This window comes from Erythrolamprus reginae, chromosome 2, assembly GCF_031021105.1.
Source record: "Erythrolamprus reginae isolate rEryReg1 chromosome 2, rEryReg1.hap1, whole genome shotgun sequence".
NCBI classification, from domain to species: domain Eukaryota; kingdom Metazoa; phylum Chordata; class Lepidosauria; order Squamata; family Dipsadidae; genus Erythrolamprus; species Erythrolamprus reginae.
Window position 1 is genome coordinate 158,172,766 of NC_091951.1, and position 21,127 is coordinate 158,193,892.

At 39.4% G+C, this 21,127-nt stretch overlaps 1 protein-coding gene across 2 annotated transcripts in view; it reads left to right on the forward strand.

The window, feature by feature from the left end:
* The window catches only part of CBX2 (chromobox 2), a 31,841-nt gene extending 13,495 nt beyond the window's left edge, over positions 1-18,346 (forward strand). For both annotated transcript variants that reach the window (XM_070740173.1, XM_070740174.1), the window contains 2 exons: positions 14,925-14,994; positions 15,428-18,346. In XM_070740173.1, the coding sequence (XP_070596274.1) occupies positions 14,925-14,994; positions 15,428-16,765 (1,408 nt within the window). In that variant the 3' untranslated portion in view covers positions 16,766-18,346. The remainder of the gene's footprint in view (positions 1-14,924; positions 14,995-15,427) is intronic.
* Positions 18,347-21,127: the final 2,781 nt, after the last annotated feature.

The following is a 21,127-nucleotide window of genomic DNA, read 5'->3' on the forward strand; positions in this document are numbered from 1 at the left end:
GCATTCTGTGCATGCACAGAGGGTAAAAGAACCCAAATGGCAGTGTCCAGGCGTATGGGCGGAGCCTCGTGCTACCTTCGCGACTGGCTCTCCTATGACTGACAGGCTCGAGCAAACCGGGCGCATTTCAACCCTGAGTAGAATGGATATACAGTATTTGTATTTGAAAAAATCTTGGTATTGGCAGGGCCAACCCATATATTTGTTGATACTGTCAAAAAGCTCTGTAGAAGGTTGAAGAAACTGGATTTAACTTTTGAGAATCCAAGCTGCTTCAGCAAATGAAATATGTGTACTTTGAATGTAGTTTTACTTGATTATCGTGTCTACCAATTTTCTGAGAACAGATGCTAAGCTAATCATGCCGTAATTTCCCAAATCTTCCATGAATGATGCCACATCTATTACCCAGCCCAGATGTGGGACAAGTTACATTTAGGGATTCGACGATTGAGTTCTAACTCTTGAAAAATAAAATCAGGACCCAATGATTTGTTTCCGTACGCTCTCTCCTAACGAAGAATCTTCTCTGGGTACCTCAGTTTGCTTCGTTTGTCCCAATTCCCTCCCTTAGAAAGTAAGATCCTTCTTCTCTATTTTTTGTGATAACAAACAGAAAATACAATTCATGTATTTCCACAACATTCCTTATAACATTCCTGAGTCTCCTTTTCCCTCCTGCGCTGCTTAATGACCCAGTCACTTCCTTGGCTGGTTCTTTGCTCTGAATATATTTAAAAATATATTTTTGTTCCCTTAATCCCCCCCCCCCCTTCCCACTGTACTATAGTTATTGGTACTTACTGGATTTTCATCTTACACTTCTCTTGGTTTGTACTTTATGTTCTCTTCATTAGGACAGATGTCCCCTTTCCTGCAGGAAGACTTTTTAACTTTTTACAGCTTCCTGGATACCATTAGAAAAAACACAAGGCATTTTCCTGGACTTGTTGACCCATTATTACATTGTGGTTATTTGTGGTTTTAAATAGCCCATGTGATGAAACAAATGGGCTTTATTTTCTTTCACTTTCTTTGCTACAAGCTGATAAACTCCTTCAGGGGAGAAATGTCCCTGGATTCCTGCTATATCACTTTGGTGTACTTTCCATTTGATTGGCATTCTGAATGAAACTGAACGACAGGCCAACCAATTGCTTTTATGAAAGTCCTACTATAAGTGAAAAAGTAGTGGTAGTAGTAGTATTTGAATTTATAGGCTGCGCTTGTCCAATGGACTCAGGGCGGCGTACAAAAATAAAACAAAAATACAATATAAAACCCCAAATATTAAAAAGGATTCATCCATTATTCATCCATTCCACTAACATACTATTGGTGGGAGCAGGGTGTTATCGCTCAACAGCCCCAGGCCTGCCAACAAAGGTGTTTTTAAAATCTTTTGAAAGGCCAGGAGGGTGGGAGCAGTTTGAATCTCTGAAGGGAGCTGATTCCAGAGGGCTGGGACCGCCACAGGGAAGGCCCTTCTCTGTAGTCCCGCTAGCCAGCACTGCTTGGCCAACGGGATCTGGAGAAGGCCAACTCTGTGGTATCTGACCGGCCATGGGCACACGTAAGGCAAAAGATGGTCTCATAAATAATCTAGTCCTAAGCGATGTGGGGCTTTATAGGTAATAACCAACACTTTGAATTGCGTTTAGAGACCAATCGGAAGCCACTGCAGTTTGCGGAGTGATGGAGATATATGGGTGTATCTAGGTAGACCCATGACAGCTCACACAGCTGCATTCTTGACTAACTGGAGTCTCCGAATATTCTTTAAAAGTAGCCCCATGTATCGCCTTTGCAATTTCATGCTTTCTAATTATCCCTGCACTTGTTATAGCGTACTGTGTATCCTTGGTTACAGGGAGAGGTTACAAATGGTAGATTTTTGAGCAGCAGTGTTTTTTGCCCCCTCTTTCCAGGTCCCACCTTTCCCTCTCTTGTTCTTTGTTTACTTTAAGATACTTTAGAAAGATCAATCAGTAGAATTCCCATTCTTCCACCTTTCCTTACGTATCTGGGTAGAGGAGATTTATGATATGATGCACCATGTTTTGCTACTAGCAGTTACAACATGTAAATTTCAGTACGGCAGGGATATGTCATTCCTACTGCTTTGAATATTAACATTTAATGCAATCTCCTTAATAGCATGGAATGCTAAGATGTTTTCCCCTGCAGTCAAACATAACCCAATCTTAATTAAACCTTTGAAAGGCAAGCACTTAAACTACTTTTTTGCAGGAAAATAGACTCCTATTCTCCCTAAAGGTAAATAGTTTTTAAAGAACATAAGGGTGGGAGAAATATTACAGCTTTGATCAATAGTTTTTCTAGATCAACATTTTACAAGATAAGATATTTGATTTTAATTTTGTAAGATAGTTCGTATTCTGCTAACCCTTCCTTGTGGGTATACTGTATAGTTCTTTTGCCCCTGCACAAAATAATTGTTTTCATCTGGATACTTTTCCTCATAATTCATTCTTTGGTTTTTTTAAATGTAAAGCAAGTGACTTCAATGATACTGTAATGCTCCTTATGAGACAAAAGTCTAGATACTTCTTTTCAGTCAGTTGTGAAAACATCATTGCTGAAACATAAATGTTTTTTTCTTAAGCAGGTGAAACAGAAAGCGGTATCCTTTTTTGTTTTAACCAGAATTTTTTCTACATCACTGTCTTGACAGTGAGAAAGCAGTTATTTGACATGGAGGAATTACATATGTTTCTTACAAAGCAACAGCCAGCTGAGTTGTTACAAGAGAAAGTTAAATAATTATCTGTTTATAACTTCCCTCCATCTGAGCAATATAGAATTTTGATGTCTGCCAAAAATAAAATAGAACCGGTAATCAAGTAATGGTTTAATGCTGGACCAGAATTAGGGAATTCCAGATTCTAATCCAATTTCAGAATAGAAGATGATTGTCTGATTTTCTCAGGTCAATCTATCTCACTGACTTATTTGAAAAATTAAGAGGAAGGAATCTAATGTATGCCATTTATATATTTCTTGAAGGAAATGATCAGTCTCGCACAGAATATGCTACGGAATAAAATAAAAGTCTTTATTATATTACACCAGATAATGATATTCAGAAATGGAAAAAGTTTGTAAATTATTGGCCTTTAGACTCATTCAAATTTAAATAATGTAATATTATACCACCTATTTCACACAGAAAGGTGAATAACACATTCCAGATCTATTAATAGCTGTTAAATTTTTATTCTAAATTGTGGAGGAAATATATTAGGTCTACAGAAAATGAAACTTTTCATATCCTTCATCTGCATAATTTGGCTGGAAATGAAACTAACTCTAGGTTTCCACCCCATACATTACTTTCACTTGGTTCTGGACCTGACCAGTCATTTTGCATGACTCTTGATTGGGGATTTCCCTATTTTAACCCACCTTGACTGGAGAAAAGGGTGCAAAAGTTGTATTATTTATTTTCCTTATCAACTGGGCCAAAAGCAGAATATTGCAGAACTCTTTTTAACCTGATTAAAGGGGGATAAGAGATTTGCACATTGGCCATGTTGATTTATCCCTTATTTTTCTTAAATCATTGAAAAATCTTTGAAATCTATGTAAGACAATGACCCCATTGGTACAAAAGGATCTTTTTTTAACTATCTAAAGGTATATAATGGAACTTCTTCAAATAAATCAGTATTCCTAAACATTTTTAGCGTACACAAAAATTTAGTAGAATTTGGTTAAATTTTGTGATGAGATAAAATGCAAATAGAAACAAAAATCAAGGAAGATAGAAAAAGAAAAAGTACAAAGATTAAGAAAGGAAAAGGAAAAAGTACTGGCTTCTGATTTTTTCAATGCACTGGAACACAAGAAAAATTAGAACTTCAATCTTTTACATGTACAATTAATTCAAATCATTTCTATAACAAGAAAATCTAACAATCAAAAGCTAACATAGAAACATAGAAGATTGACGGCAGAAAAAAAATTATGGTCCATCTAGTCTACCCTTATACTATTTTTGTATTTTATCTTAGGATGGATATATGTTTATCCCAGGCATGTTTAAATTCAGTTACTGTGGATTTACCAACCATGTCTGCTGGAAGTTTGTTCCAAGGATCTACTACTCTTTCAGTAAAATAATATTTTCTCATGTTGCTTTTGATCTTTCCCCCAACTAACTTCAGATTGTGTCCCCTTGTTCTTGTGTTCACTTTCCTATTAAAAACACTTCCCTCCTGAACCTTAAAATAAAAGAAATCCCCCATTTCAAGCATAAGTCGAAAAAGGTTTTCCAGGGGGAAACAAAGCTTGTCTTTGTACCTTCACTGTCCATTTTTCCATTGTGGGAATTGTGTCTTGCCATCATTGAGCAAATAAAACTCTCACCACTGTCAACATATCTAATAATAAATTTTCTTTCAAGTTCTTTATCAAACCTAAAAGAAAGACTTCTGATTTCAGTTTTATATTTATTTCAAATATGTTCTGAATTAAAATAAAGATCTGGTCCCCAATATTTCTTTGCTTTGTCACAAATCCACTAGATAAAAAGTATAACATTTCTAACATATATTTGAAGTTCTCTTACCCATAAATCTCTCAGGTGTGAAATACCCATGATGCTTCATTATATAAAAGGGTTTTTATTTCATCTTATAGTTCAGTGCAAACTTCAGTCCATTTGTCCATATGTTTTCCCATTGATCAAGTGTTATTCTGTAATCAAAGTTCTTTGGCCATGAGGTCATACAGTCTTTACCACATACTGTACTCATTTCCCAAATTCAATTTCAACAACATTTTAAAGACCTTAGCAATAACATTGTTCATCATTGGCATACAATGCAATTTCAGATTGCCTTTTTACAAGCTCAAACTTTTTAAGTTAAATCTTTTAATTGTAGATATATGAACCAGTGACAAATACAGCCGTCTAACTTCAGTTATTTCAACGTCAGGTTAAATTTACCTTCAAATAAGGTAAACATTTTCATCATAAGTCCACCAGGTGGGTCTAATTGTCATTAAGAAAAAAAGAAAGATTGCTTGGGGATGACAACCAATAAGGTACCTTAAGAGAGAACTTTATTTTATATTTATTCCAAATTTTTAGGATAGTGCACCTAACAAAATAATTCTTAAAATCTGCATTTACCTTAGTTGTGTGGTATCCAGTATCAGGTAACAGTTTAATGTTGAACAATGCACTCAAATCTCAATTCATGGCCTTCCAGATCTAATAATGTTTTATTTTTTGGGATCACCCAACCCCGTCATCCAAACCAAGCAGCATACACTAAACTGCAGTATAATCCTCCGTCTTTTGCATCTCACAAAAATTTGTATTTGATTCTCAGATTCACCATTGCCTGAATGGAATACTGATCATCAGACGGCGCTTGGGGTTATTCCAGAGGCACTCATCCACAGTTCGGCGGAGTCTCTTGCGGAGGCCTGGAATACGGCTGCTGCGGAGGCTCTCGACCGGATTGCGCCTTTGCGACCTCTCCGTGGCGCTAGACCCCGTAGAGCCCCATGGTTCAACGAGGAGCTCCGGGAGTTGAAACGCCAAAAGAGACGTCTAGAGAAGCGATGGAGGAAGAGTAGGTCTGAATCTGATCGAACACTTGTAAGAGCTTTTATTAAGACTTACAAAGTGGCGCTCAAGGCGGCAAGATGCGCGTACCATGCCGCCTTGATTGCATCAGCGGAATCCCGCCCGGCCGCTCTGTTTAGGGTGACCCGCTCCCTTCTTAACCAGGGGGGAGTTGGGGAGCCCTTGCAGAGTAGTGCCGAGGAGTTTAACACGTTTTTCGCTGATAAAGTCGCTCAGATCCGGGCCGACCTCGACTCCAATTGTAAAACAGAGTCGACTGACAACGAGTCAGTCGAGGTGACTGGGGCACGTACTTGTCCACCTGTCTGGGAAGAGTTTGATCTGGTGACACCTGATGAAGTGGACAAGGCCATTGGAGCTGTGAGTTCCGCCACCTGTTTACTGGATCCGTGTCCCTCCTGGTTGGTCTCGGCCAGCAGGGAGGTGACACGGAGCTGGGCCCAGGAGATTACCAACGCTTCCTTGGGGAGGGGAGTTTTTCCATCACTCTATAAAGAAGCGCTTGTGCGCCCCCTCCTCAAGAAGCCTTCCCTGGACCCAGCAGTACTCAACAACTATCGTCCAGTCTCCAACCTTCCCTTCATGGGGAAGGTTGTCGAGAAGGTGGTGGCACTCCAGCTCCAGCGGTCCTTGGAAGAAGCCGATTATCTAGGTCCCCAGCAGTCGGGCTTCAGGCCCGGTTACAGCACGGAAACCGCTTTGGTCGCGTTGATGGATGATCTCTGGCGGGCCCGGGACAGGGGTTTATCCTCTGTCCTGGTGCTCCTCGATCTCTCAGCGGCTTTCGATACCATCGACCATGGTATCCTTCTGCACCGGTTGGAGGGGTTGGGGGTGGGAGGCACTGTGCTTCAGTGGTTCTCCTCCTACCTCTCTGGCCGGTCGCAGTCGGTGTTAGTGGGGGGTCAGAGGTCGACTCCGAGGTCTCTCCCTTGTGGGGTGCCTCAGGGGTCGGTCCTCTCCCCCTTGCTATTTAACATCTACATGAAACCGCTGGGTGAGATCATCCAAGGACATGGGGTGAGGTATCATCAATATGCCGATGATACCCAGCTTTACATCTCCACCCCATGCCCAGTCAACGAAGCGGTGGAAGTGATGTGCCGGTGCCTGGAGGCTGTTGGGGCCTGGATGGGTGTCAACAGACTCAAGCTCAACCCGGATAAGACAGAGTGGCTGTGGGTTTTGCCTCCCAAGGACAATCCCATCTGTCCGTCCATTACCCTGGGGGGGGAATCATTGACCCCCTCAGAGAGGGTCCGCAACTTGGGCGTCCTCCTCGATCCACAGCTCACATTAGAGAACCACCTTTCAGCTGTGGCGAGGGGGGCGTTTGCCCAGGTTCGCCTGGTGCACCAGTTGCGGCCCTATCTGGACCGGGACTCATTACTCACAGTCACTCATGCCCTCATCACCTCGAGGTTCGACTACTGTAATGCTCTCTACATGGGGCTACCTTTGAAAAGTGTTCGGAAACTTCAGATCGTGCAGAATGCAGCTGCGAGAGCAGTCATGGGCTTACCCAGGTATGCCCATGTTTCACCATCACTCCGCAGTCTGCATTGGCTGCCGATCAGTTTCCGGTCACAATTCAAAGTGTTGGTTATGACCTTTAAAGCCCTTCATGGCACTGGACCAGAATATCTCCGAGACCGCCTTCTGCCGCACGAATCCCAGCGACCGATTCGGTCCCACAGAGTGGGCCTCCTCCGGGTCCCGTCAACTAAACAATGCCGGTTGGCGGGCCCCAGGGGGAGAGCCTTCTCTGTGGCGGCACCGGCCCTCTGGAACCAACTCCCCCCGGAGATCAGAACTGCCCCTACTCTTCCTGCCTTCCGTAAACTCCTCAAAACCCACCTTTGCCGTCAGGCATGGGGAAACTAAACATCTCCCCTGGGCACGTTGAAGTTATATATGGTATGCCTGTATGTGTGTATGTTAGTATAGGGGATTTTCTTAAACTCATAATATTTTAATTAATTGGATTGTATTGGATTGTTTTTCACTTGTTGTGAGCCGCCCCGAGTCTTCGGAGAGGGGCGGCATACAAATCCAAATAATAAATAAATAAATAAAAATCAATATTGGAAAAACACTGATCTTAGATAAAACATCCATTTTAACTACTGAACTTCTACCCAACATCAATAACTTCAGTTTATCCTTGATAAGTCCTTTTTAATATCATCCCAAACAGCAATATAATTCTTCTGAAATAATTTAAGTCACTATAACCCCTAGATATTTGACCATTTTTCCACCTTAAAGCCTGACTTTCTTATTAAAATTTTATTATCATTTGCAGTCATATTCTTTACCAACATTTGTTTTTGTTTATGTATTTTAAAACTAGCCAAGGCACCTAGGTTATTCTGTTTCTTTAAATTAAAGTTATTAAATATAAAAATATTTATAAATATTAAATATTCCATTACATTTTGAGGTGTCTTGTAGAAACAAAGTAAATCATTAGTAAATCATCTCTTGGTTTATATATTTCATTTTTAACCTTTACACCCAACATTTTTTCATATTTTCTAATGTCTCCATTCAAAACCTGCAAGATTAAAATAAGCAGAGAAGATAAAGGACATCCTTGTCTTCTGTGCTTTTGAATCTTGCACATTTTAGGCAAATCTCCATTAATGATAATATGTGTGTGATGACATGTATAAATTGATTTAATCCAGTAAATGAATTTCTTCCCAAATCCATATCTTCCAAAAGTTTAAACATAAAGACCCAAACTAAATAGTCAAAAGCTATTTTTCAGCCAATATTACATTAAAAAGTTTATAATATTATTTTACAATGAGATTTATCCATAATGTTTTATTAGAGACATATCCTGGTTGGTTTTTTAGCAATAAAACAATAATGATTTATTTCCAAGACTAAAGCATTGTAGAGTCTTGCAAAGCAATGTTCATTGCACCCTTCAGTGATTGTAAGAATTGTCTTTAAAGCATTTATAATTTTGATTCGAGAATCCATCCAAACCTGGTGCTTTATCTATTTTTTCTTTTTAATGGTGTCTAGAATTTTAAAAGTTGTTTTAGGTTCATTCATAGTTTGTCTCTCAGCTTGTGGAAGTTTTGGTAATTGTTGCTTTTGCAGTTTTTTTTTTCCAAATCCACTTCCTGTTTCCCTTTTGATGAGATAAATATTATAGCTGTTTCCAAGCCAGACATGGATTCAACTATGTATTCTAATTATATTTCTTTGATAGATATGAATGCTAAGATTTTAATAGCTGCCTTAGTCGGTAGATTGCAGCTTATTGTTTATCGTGCACACAGCCCAGGCTAGATTTATACAGGAATTTCAAGCTTCTGACATATCAGGTTTTTAATTATGTTTGTGCTGTACTACAAAATAAGTAGAGTCTAAGAGCTATAATTTATTTGGATGCTGAGAAAGCCTCTTATATGCCTTGTCTTTTTAGTACTGATGATGTTACCTAATTTGGGTTATGAAATCTCTGCAAGAAAACAACCAAGCTTCGAGAGCACCAAGGACCCATTTGATTTTTGGCTTTATTTCTGAGCCAGATTTTTCTTTTAGTTTCCTCAGTAACAAATTGGGGAGGGGGAAGTGTGGTTGTTTTTAAAAATCCATTAATGAGGGAAATTCTTAAAGCGATGGCATCAGGATGACATGTATAACTTTATCAATAAAAGACCTACATTGAGATAATAAACCTTGAGTAAATTGATTATTCGTATTAGATCATTTTAGATCAACTCATTCTAAAGGTCCCGTTCTTTGTCAGTTTTTTTAAAATGTACGTAGTTGGGTTTATCAGAGCATTTCTTGGCAATGTATTCAATTCAAGCATATGTGGTTTTGTCCAGATGTCATTTTTAAATAATTTCATTAATTAAAATTAAACAAATAAAGGATAGATCAAAAAAGTAGTGCAGAAAATAAAAATAGAACAGAAAGTAAAATAAAAAATATAGTAAAGTAAATGAAAAGAAATATGTAAGGAAATGAGTTTTCTCTTCACTACAGTCAGTATAAACAATTTAAGTGAATTATCACCTCTTAAAATACACAAATAATCATATCCCATCTCTTATCTGTAAATAAATTCTTAAAGCCTTGTCATTCAGTCCTGACCAGCAAAAATCCATTAAGAGTTGCCATTTATTTATTCCTTTTTCTTTTAACAATCTTGAACTTTAATTCTTTCAAATAATGCCATAAAACTATTTATTTTCATTTTTTCTTTGTCCCTCCTCACAATTTTTTTTAAAGCTTTAACAAATCTCTCTTGTAAATCCCAAACAGGAAAGTTATCTAGCTCATTCTTCGTGAGTGTCAATGCATTCCTTGCTATAGGGAATATTCCAAATGGCTGGTTGTAATTGCCTTGCTGTTGGAGATTCTATTCAAGAGTTAGAACAGGGAACCTTATAATCAGGACAGGTCTTCTATTGTCACCTTTAGGGCTCCAATTGACTTCTGTCAATCTAATTATGTATTAATTACTATGTTAAACACACACATATATTTTAGCTATCCCCCTAGTACAGTATTTGAACATTATCAAGAACTATAAACTTGTTTAATATAAAAGTGATAATAACTATGGACTTATGTGATAAGTAACGAATACATACAGTGTTAGAAGGAATACTGTACACCAGATCTGCAGCATATCAAAATTTACATTTTGAGCAATATATTTCAAAGTTATAATGATGTGTTATATATATTGACATTAAGTAATATGCATTGTGTTTCTATTAAAAAAAATAAAAATTCTCCAATGTAATTATATCCTAAAAGCAATAATAGTGAAGCAATAGTAAGGTCTGGTACCATGATGGTGAACCTATGCACATGTGCCATAAGTGGCACGTGGAACCATATCAGTGGGCACCCGAAGAAGTTGGCAAACAAGCCATTTCTGCCTCCAGAGGGCCTCCGTGGGTAGGGAAGGCTGTTTTCGCCCTCCACAGGCTTCTAGAAAGACTCTGAAGCCTGGGAGAGAGAGAGAGAGAGAAAAGGAACTTCCGGTTAAGCTGGAAGTTGGCAAATGGAATGGTTCCAGCCTCTGGAGGACCTCTGAGGGAAGGCCGTTTTCACTCTTCCCAGACTCCTAGAAAGATTATGAAGCCTGGGAAGAGTGTAAAACGGGCATGCCACTGCATGCCAGGAGCGGGGTGGTGGTGTGATTCACACATTAACAAGGGCCCCACATGGAATTATGGGTGTGGGCACGCATGAACGCGACACACACACCCCAGCAGCCCCCTTTTTGGCACATGAAGCAAAAACGGTTCGCCATCTAGTCTAGTGTTTTATGTAAATCAGTTGGGTATTCATTCTATGATTTGTTTCTACCATGTTACTCCAAATAAGTTAGGGTAGAGCTGAATTTTCTACATCTCTTCTGTGTTATTTGATGGTTGTTTATTAGTCCGATTGCAATCTCAGAACATCTGCGGGTATACAGAATACTGCACTAATCTTTTTTTTTTTTTTAATTCATTTGCTTGCATTTTTTATGTCTAGGCTTGTATGTGTACCATTTAAAAGGAACTAAGTCTTCGGAGAGGGGCGGCATACAAATCTAATTAATAATAATAATAATAATAATAATAATAATAATAATAATAATAATAATTTTTTTTAAAAAGAAAACTAAATCAGAGGTGGGCTGCTGCCAATTTGGACCAGTTCGTCCATACTGGTAGTTCCGACTACTGGCTGAGCCAGCTCTTCTGCCCCGGTGCTATCCCATTCTACATATCTTACTCTCTGGCTTGCTCGCCCCGCCCACACCATCCAGCTGATTTCCACGCCTCTCCTGCTGTACTGAGAAGGTATGCTGGAAGCCACACGCATAAAATTGCTGTGTGTTTGAAGCAGCGCAAAAGTGCGGAAGGCATGCACATGTGCACACACACTCACATTTTCGATTCTGCGCTAGGGGAACCAATTGTTACATTATGTGAAGCCCACCTCTGAACTAAATACATTAGATGTCATGTATTTTAAAAACATACATTTACTTTCCAATTTCAATAATGCTGACTTTTTAAAAATCATATGTATGTATTTATTAATTTTTATGCTGCCCATCGCCTAGATGTTACCTATAAGTTGTGTTTGAATAATAATATGTTTTATTAAAGTACAGTATTCAATTGCTTTATATAAGAAAATGGCTAATGGGTAAGAGGTGGAATGGTGTAAACATTGAAAATACATGCTACATGACCCTGAGGATGCTGCAATAGTTGTAAGCTTGAGGACTGTAAATCACATAATTACTCTGAAATAATTTAGAATTTGTATTAGTAATATAATTCCTAGGTATTTGACATTTTTCCACCTTAATGCCCGACTTTCTTACTAAAATTTCATGAACTTATACACTCATATTCTTAACCACCATTTTTGGTTTTTGTTTATATAATTTCAAGCCAGCTGGGGCACCATGGTCACTCAGTTTCTTCATTAAATATTCCATTCCATTTTAGAGGTTTTGCAGAAACAAAACTCAAATCATTAGCAAAAACTCACAGTTCATATGTTTCTTTTTTTAATCTTTACAGTTAATTTTTAAAAAAATCTTTTTTGATTTCTATTTTAAATCTTTTCTGTCTCTATTTAAAGCCCCCAAGACTAAAATAAAAAGCAATGGAGATAAACAACATCCTTGTCTGGTGTCCTTTTTGAATCTTGCACAGCTTGGGCAAATCTCCATTAAAGATAATAGGAATTTGCTGAGATGTATAAATCTCAACTGTAATGGAACTACACTGGAATGGGATAAAGATTGTAAATAGACTGACTTTAGACTGACATTATCAAAATAAATAGTTCCAGTATTACTTTAAAGATAAATGTATCCCCATTTACCAGGGGAAAAAAATTGGAACAATTTACATAAGACAGTTCTGGAAGAAACCAGACAATAGCTAAAGATCAGAGAACATATAAAGGCAGTTAAACATATTGGGTGTCTCTAGGGCAGTGATGGCGAACCTATGGCACGGGTGCCACAGTGGCATGTAGAGCCATACCTGCTGGCACACGAGCCGTTGCCCTAGCTCAGCTTCAATGTGCATGTGTGTGCTGGCCAGCTGATTTTTGGCTCGCACAGAGTCTTTGGGAGTGTATTTTTGGATTCCAGAGAGCCTCCGGGGGGAAGGGGGAGGGCATTTTTACCCTCCCCCAGCTCCAGGGAAGCCTATGGAGCCTCGGGAGTGCGAAACATGAGCCTTCTGGGCCCACCAGAAGTTGGGAAATAGGCCATTTCCGGCCTCCAGAGAGCCTCTGGCGGGTAGGGGAAGCTGTTTTTGCCCTCCCCAGGCATTGAATTGCGGGTGTGGCCACTTGCGCATGCGTGATAATGCTCGCCCACACTCTTTCGGCACCTGAGGAAAAAAAGGTTCACCATCATTGCTCTAGAGAATCAAAAAACCAGTACAGGTGGCAGTACTACAGAAAGACACTCCCTCAAGCCAGTCCCAGGATTGGTACTAGTGCCTGTCTATGTTAATTGCATCTAGCAATGGTGGGTCCTGTTTCTGGGATTCCTTGTAATACATACTGATTCATTTTCATATTCCCACAAATACTGTGACCTCCTCTTGGAGGAGGCACCATGGACATTTAGTAAAAATTTATTTTAAAAAAAAAAGATATTTAGCCTTAACAATGTAAGGAAGCTCTAGCATAGAGCTGTCAAACTCGCAGCACACGGGCCAGATATGTCACACACTGGCTACGCCTACGCCTGGTTTCACAAAAGGGGGAAGTCGCAGTACGTCACGTGATACTGCTGTGATGTCGTGAGCTTGACACCCCTGCTGGAGTAGGTTAAACAATCCAGTCTAATCCAGCATTATTTTCCCAAAGGTTACCAAAGAGGGAACATTCTGTCCCTCTAGCAGCTGATATATTTTCTTGTGAATCTTTCATAAGGGACTTCATCAAGCATCTTTTGAAAGTAAACAGTATCTGGTGGTTCAGCTATATCCACCGGTGAACTTCATACAAAGAATTAATAACACGCCATCATCACATCATTCACTGCACCTCTAAATATTGCCTGTAGATTCTCAAAATAACTTTTTAAAAGTCCAAATATTTGAAATATTTTTTTCTAATGATTTACTCTAAAATAGGTATTATTTTATTTAGCTTTATTCTCTGCAGCTCTTCCTAACATGAATATTGCCTTGACCACTTTGGAAATCTCTGTTAATGATACTATAAAATATTTTAACATTTTTGTTAGAATATGAGTACTTTCATGTTTTATTTCTGTAATTTACTGTAATGGTTCTCCCCTGGATTTCCAACTTGAAAATATAGCTACTGTCTGGTACATCCAATCTATTTCCATAATAAAGTCAGGTGTAAAGAAAGTATTATTAAGTGTCTCTGAAAAGTCCTTATCTTTCACTAATAATTCTTTGTAGTCCAGTGAATACATTGTTCTATGCAAGCATTTGTTACACACTCATTTTCTCACAGAAACAATGTTTTTACCATTTCTTCGATACCACTGGATTAAGTATCTTTATTTCATTGCTTGTTCTAGAGATGTAAGCTGAACTTCAAATGTGGTTTTGAGTAAGCCCAAATATTCTGGATAAATTTGTTCTTCCTGTTTGGAAATATTCATCTTTTGAAATCCAGACTTCCGTAGCAATTTTCCATATTGAATTCTTTTAATAGCTTTTGTTTATGGGTTTGTTTCTGTTTTGCTTCTAAGTAACATCACCATTACTTTTGATCATATCTTTCTGCATATGTAGTATATATACTTGATATTTAATACATTTTTTTAAATTTATAGCTATTTGTATATTTAAATCAACAATTAAATTTAATTGTTCTTTGAAAATGTACAAAATGTATATAAACAAAAATTAGACATAGTTAAGTGTTTGCTGATTAAAAAGACATTGTCAGGTTTTTAAAGTCTATTAAAATATTAAAAATTTCTCTAGAGGGAATAATACCATTAATATTAGAAATATATTTTGCAAGGTAGAAAAACCGGAATTATTTATTTCTGCACACAAAATACTTGGAGGGAATGACAAAATATTACAGCATATCAACTGAACTCTGATTTTGATACAGCATACTCTTATACAGTATAAGAAACAAGAAAATGTGTGTTGTGCTAGCAACCAATATTCCTATGTAGTGAGAAAGATTTCAGTCTGGATGCATCACAAGATTCCTGCATAGTGAGTTTATCGGGAAATAAAAATAAGGCACCTTCTTCTGAAAAAGAAAAATAAGACGATAACTTTTTTTGTCTTCCCAGGGAACATGAGAAAGAGGTACAAAATCGGAAAAGAGGCAAACGACCCAGAGGCAGACCAAGAAAAAATGTTGTAAGTAATGGTGGCTTATAGGACCCCTTGAAATTACAGTCACGGGGGCATTCTTGCTTGTAGATAGTTTTAGTTCACCTGCTATGGTGTCTAGTAATCTCTTGCACAGCCTTCGATTCCTATTGCTTGGAGTCAATATTTATTCATAATTGGCAGCATCTAATTTTACTTACGAAAATTAAGTCTCTAACAAGAAACGTTTGCATATTGAAATATAATAAGCAAATTATAAAAGCAAATTCTGTTGGGTTTTGAAAAGTAAACAGTTATTGAGACAGAAAATTGATTATTATTATTATTATGAACATTATTTAAGAGAATAAAGTTTTGGCAAGATTATTAGATAAGTGTATTTTGTAGAATACATTGACATGGAAGCATTGATATGGGCCATATTCATGTTGCTGTTGTTCTGTTTTGTCTGTATTTAAAGGAACCTGAAGCACCTTCCAAGAGCAAATCCAGCAGCTCTTCCTCCTCTACCTCCTCTTCAACTTCCTCTTCCGATGAAGAGGATGAAAGTGACCTTGAGACAAAGAGAAGTCAGCGGAACAGGGAGAGTCACCCAGTGCCTCAAAAGAAAGCTCAGATTTTAGTTGCCAAACCTGAAAACAGGGACTCAGCTAGGAAGAAACGTGGGCGGAAGCCACTGCCTCCAGATCAGAAGGCAGCCAAGAGGACAGTCAACCTTACCAAGGTGCTTAAAACAAATAGGAAGGAGTTGGGAGGGGGAGGGGGTTCCAAATTGGCAAGCAAGGGGCAGCCGCAACACAATGCTCAAAGTTCTGGCATTGCCATGCTTAAATCCCACATGAAGGAAGCACAAGGTGCCTTCGGTGGCTTTTGTTCTGGAGCATCCTCCAATGATAACCTTTCCAGCCTAGTGAAGAATACTACTGTGGGAAGCCCAAATTGTGGTATCAGCTGGCAAAGCTCCATCGTCCATTATATGAGTAGGATGTCACAGAACCAGAGCTCCGCAGATGCCTCTGCAGTGGGGCGACTGACTCTGAAGTCAGCTATGTCCTGCAAGAACAGCCTAGGTTTGGATTTAAAACTAAAAAACCAGAAAGCTTCTGGAAACGTGGAATTGACTGTGCAAGGCTCCAAAGTGACCAAGAGACCGAGTGGCAATTCCTTGGGGGAGCAAAAGGCAGGGAACTTGCATAATGGCAACAAAGTTCCTTCTGGTTCTCCCAGCAGCCAGCCATCTTGCAACCAAGAGCTCAACCTACAAGCTTTAAACCTGCAAAGTGTGAAGAACGGGGCAAACTCCGCCAGCAGTAGCCATATCTCTCACCATGGCTGCGGGGCAGGTGGCAAAGGCAGTGGCAACAGTTTAGCAACAAAGACAAGCGCGTCCAAGGGCAGCGGACCTGGGAGTGGCCAGAACATCGCCAACACAGGGGCAACACCAACAGATGCAGATCCTTGCAAAGGTGAGAAACCAGCACAAAGAGCAGCTCCTAGTGAGAGAGATGCAGCTACCACCTGTGCCCAGGAAGGATGTGCTACAAAAGACAAGACTTCAGGCGTGTCGGAAGGGAGCACCGGAGAAGAGGAGACTAGCTCTGATTCTGACAGAGATTCTGCTTCTTGTCCTGGGGCAGACCAGAATACGTCTGTTTCCATCCAGACTAGCCAAGACTGGAAACCTACCCGGAGTCTTATTGAACATGTTTTTGTCACAGATGTGACGGCTAATTTGATCACAGTAACTGTTAAGGAGTCTCCGACAAGTGTGGGCTTTTTTAACCTAAGACATTATTGAGCTCCAAGGCAGATAAGCATTCTTCCTCTTTCTCATTTGACTCTCCCTTTACTGTCCCCTTGGATATTAGCAGGAGAAACAAACCACAGTAGTTAGCAACCAGAGAAATAAGATTAGGGGCTCTTTTTCAAGAGTCTTAGCTTTACTCATGTTACTCAACAATACAGAGGAGTGCATTGAAAACTACAACTCCATACTTTCCTGTACTTGAACATTTTAGCTATATGATTTGAAAACACACACACACACAAACACATATAAATATATATTCATTCTCCTGAATAGATTCTCTTACGAAAAATAGTTCCTTATTTTTCTTCCAAATAATGAAGTTTCAACACTTCTCAGGTCCTAGAACAAATTACATTAATTTTCAAATTTGTGAAGAAATCTATATTTAGGATACCTGCCAAATGCCATATAAAAAGTTTGTCTTAAGGGAATGTATGTAAGACATACTTCCAACTGGCTTTGGAAACTAGAGGGTATAATATATAAGACAGCATTGGTTTGGAGCTGGGACTAACAGCACTGATCTCTAGAAACTTCAGAATTTGCAATTAACTTGTTTGAACTAGTGTCTCAGAAACTTGCAAAGAAAATATGATTTTCATTCTGCCAAATATATCAGCAGATAATAGGAAATCAACCCTGGAGAACTATAGAACAATGTTCTCAAGAACTTGAAAAGACAATATGTTTTTCAACTTGCCAAATGTCAGCAAATGACACTCGGAGGTGAATGCTGTTTCATTTTTAACATCTGGGTGTATGTGAGTGTATGCAGGTATATGTAATTCAGGAGATTTTTACACATTGGAAGATTCTATATGGAAACCAGTTCCATGTAAAATATGATGTATGTAAATCATTGCTTAAATAAGCCATGTGTTCTGAGAAATTGCTATACTCTTAGGTGGTTGAGACCACTTGAGGGTCCCCAACGTGTTCACGCACACATGCATACATATATACATTTTACATGCTGTTGCTTACACATAAGAAACAGGAAGGGAGCAGAATTAGAGATTTTGCTGATGTTGAGATTTTATAAGCATAAGATGCCTTATAATGTAAGGTAAAATACTATTGATGCGTGCTGAGTTGAGAATCTTTGGAGCTAGAAAGCAGATTTTTGAGGTTTCTATGCAATTAATATCTTTCTGTAGTCCTAAATCTTATCTTGAGTTTGGACATCTGCTTGCAGACATTTTGTTAACCAAAGTAGGTAAAGTCATCAGTGCTACTGAGAGTGGTGTTAGCGGTCTGAGTCAAACACCCCATCATTACTGTCAGGACAAATTACTGTAGTATTATAAAAATATGAAGCAAATATAGTAGTACCTCATGATACGAACCCCTCGCCTTACGAACTTTTCGAGATACGAACCCGGGGTTCAGAAATTTTTTGCCTCTTCTTACGAACTTTTTTCGCTTTACGAACCTGCCGCCGTGAACACCGAACCCGGAAGATCGGCAAAAATTCGGGTTTGGGTGGCCGCCGAGAAGCGCCGCTGCCCGGCTGTCACCTTCCGAAACAGCCGGGGGGCTTCTCGGCGTTCTCCTGAACGCCAAACCCAGAAGTTCGGCAAAAGTTCGGGTTCAGCGTTTGGGTTCGGGAGAATGCCGAGAAGCGCCGCTGCCCGGCTGTCACCTTCACAGAACAGTCGCGGAGCTGTCGGCCGATCGGGAGGCTCAAAAGGAGGTGGGAAATCCCAATAGGGAATTCCATGGGCGGAGCTTTGACGTCACGGAGATGTCCTTCCTGGCCGGCCAAAACGTGGACTCCAGGAAGGACGTCTTCGTGACATCAAAGCTCCGCCCATGGAATTCCCTATTGAGATTCCCCACCTCCCTTTAAGCCTTCCGACCGGCCGACAGCTCCGTGGCTCTTCTGCGAAGGTGACAGCCGGGCAGTGGCACTTCTCGGCGGCCTCCTTTTGCCAAACTTTTCGGGTTCGGAGTTCGGAAGAACGCCGAGAAGTGCCTAGCTGTTTCAAAAGGTGACAGTCGGGCAGCGGCGCCCAGCGGAGCGCAGTTTTTGCGATTTTTTTTTGCTTGCACGCATTAATCGGTTTTATATTGTTTCCTATGGGAAATACTGTTTTGTCTTACGAACTTTTCACCTTACGAACCGCCTCCCAGAACCAATTAAATTCGTAAGACGAGGTATCACTGTACTAGAGTCACTAGCACTGATGAAATTATGTAGTCAGAGGATGAGACATCTTCAAGCAAACAACCAAACTCGGAGAGCATCTAGTACTCCACAATTTAACCCTGAGGTACAAATGTTCTCTTCTATTGGTCATATTTCTCTACTTATTCTTACCTACAATGACTACAAAGAAATTATTGCAGATGGCAAAATAACATTGCGATACAAACTGCCATTTACTTTTCTTTGATCTCTACACATGTCCTGTATCTCCCCATTAAATTCTACAGGGCATCACTACAGAGCAGAAATTATTGAAACTTCTCTTTGCGTTATTCTCCCAGCAAGGGGTGGCTTTATCATTACCTTGACCAGGAAGGTAATGTATGAAACCACAGAGGATAGACTGGAATGAAAACGTCCTAGAAACTATGTTTATTTTAAGTTGCCTGCTTTCTGAAGTCAAGTGATGATTCAGTCTAGGTTTCTATTATTTCTCTCAGAACAGGTGCTTCCTGTTGGTTAAGAGCCATGGTCTAAGTTTGGAGAGCGCTGAGATCGGTCAACTCAATTGACGGTCCTGCTCTATCACAGTGTTTCCCAACCTTGGCCACTTGAAGATATCTGGACTTCAACTCTCAGAATTCCCCAGCCAGCAAATGCTGGCTGGGGAATTCTGGGACTTGAAGTCCAAATATCTTCAAGTGGCCAAGGTTGGGAAACACTGCTCTATCAGAATTTGACTGTGTTATAATAGTGTGCTTCTAAGTCCCCATGCTCCTAGCATATACAGTAAACAGAAACAGGGAATGTTAAATTGATGATAAGGAATTTTATTGAAATGGGTATTTTTGCAGCTTTCAAAGTCATAAAGTACATGATGTTGGACCACTGTTTATCAGACCCATTCCAAGGTAAAGCAATGCAAAGGTTTTGTTCAAAACTGTATGTTGAGACCACAGTTTAGTTTGTTGTGTGTATGTTGTGTGTGACTCAGCAAATGGTTTCCAGACTTTGGGATCATTTGAAGCATTGGCTTAGCCTACTACTATTCTTGCTCATACTATAGTTTCTCTCTTATATTGCTGGACCTTTTCGCTACTGCCATACAAGATGTAAAGCTAAGAAAAGGCAAGTTGGCAAATTTATCAGGAATAAAGTATTGCTCATGCTTACCTTAGCTGATATGATTTTGTAGAATACATTGATATGGAAGCTTGTCTTTTTCACCAAAGTTTACTCACGTAGAAAACAATTCCAAGGAAGTCCATGAGATATGCTTCCATGGAGCTGCAATTTGAATTTGATATGCCGGGTTATATAATAGTGCACTGAATGAGTCTTCTGCAAACAGTGCTTCTAGTTCCTTAAACTTATTCCTCTTGATGTGCACTGCTGCTGAATAAGGTGACAGAAGTTGAGGCAGGATTTTCCAAAGGACCTACAGCTAAGTAGAATGCCTCCAAGGGTCAGGCTTCGGGCTTAATGCTATGTTATACAGGTAGCATTTTCATATAACCCTCCTGGTTTGAGACCTCCTGCTTGGGGTCTCAGCTTACCATATTTGTCCCAGCTCACCATATTAGTTCAAAAAATATTATTTGTTTAGATCAGGGGTGGGGGGGAATCTCTTCTGATAATGTGATTTGTTATAAGGTAAAAGAAACCATCCAGTGGCTATATTATAAGCACCCTGACAGACAGATAAGAAAACAAGGCATTTGTTCTGAATCATAGATTTGTATGACTTTCTCATTCAGTGCTTTTAATCAGATGACCTCTTTCCACATTTGCCCTCCATTGCAATTAGTGCAGTACTCTATAAGTTGTGTATTCCTCTGGGTCAGACTACACAATTCCCATTTTCTAATTTTTTAGGGAAGTCTTCCCCACCTTAAAAACTAATCTCCTTAGAGTGCCCAACATTATCTAAGGGCTTCCGTCCACTTAGTTTAAAGCTGTCAGTGAGTAATATTGATGGGGCCGCCTTATCAATCCTTTAAATGCCTTTGGTAAAATCTGCCAAATTTAGATAGCCCAGATAATGCCCAGATAAAGTTCCTTGTGTTCTTTGTAGCAATTGATGCCTCCCACTTAGATATTATCAGAGAAGGGTCTGAGGATGAGAATGCCTGCTGGTCTCAGTTTTTTGTCGTGCGTCTCCTTTTGAAGCTGTCCTTGGCTAAACTCTTTTTAAACTTATA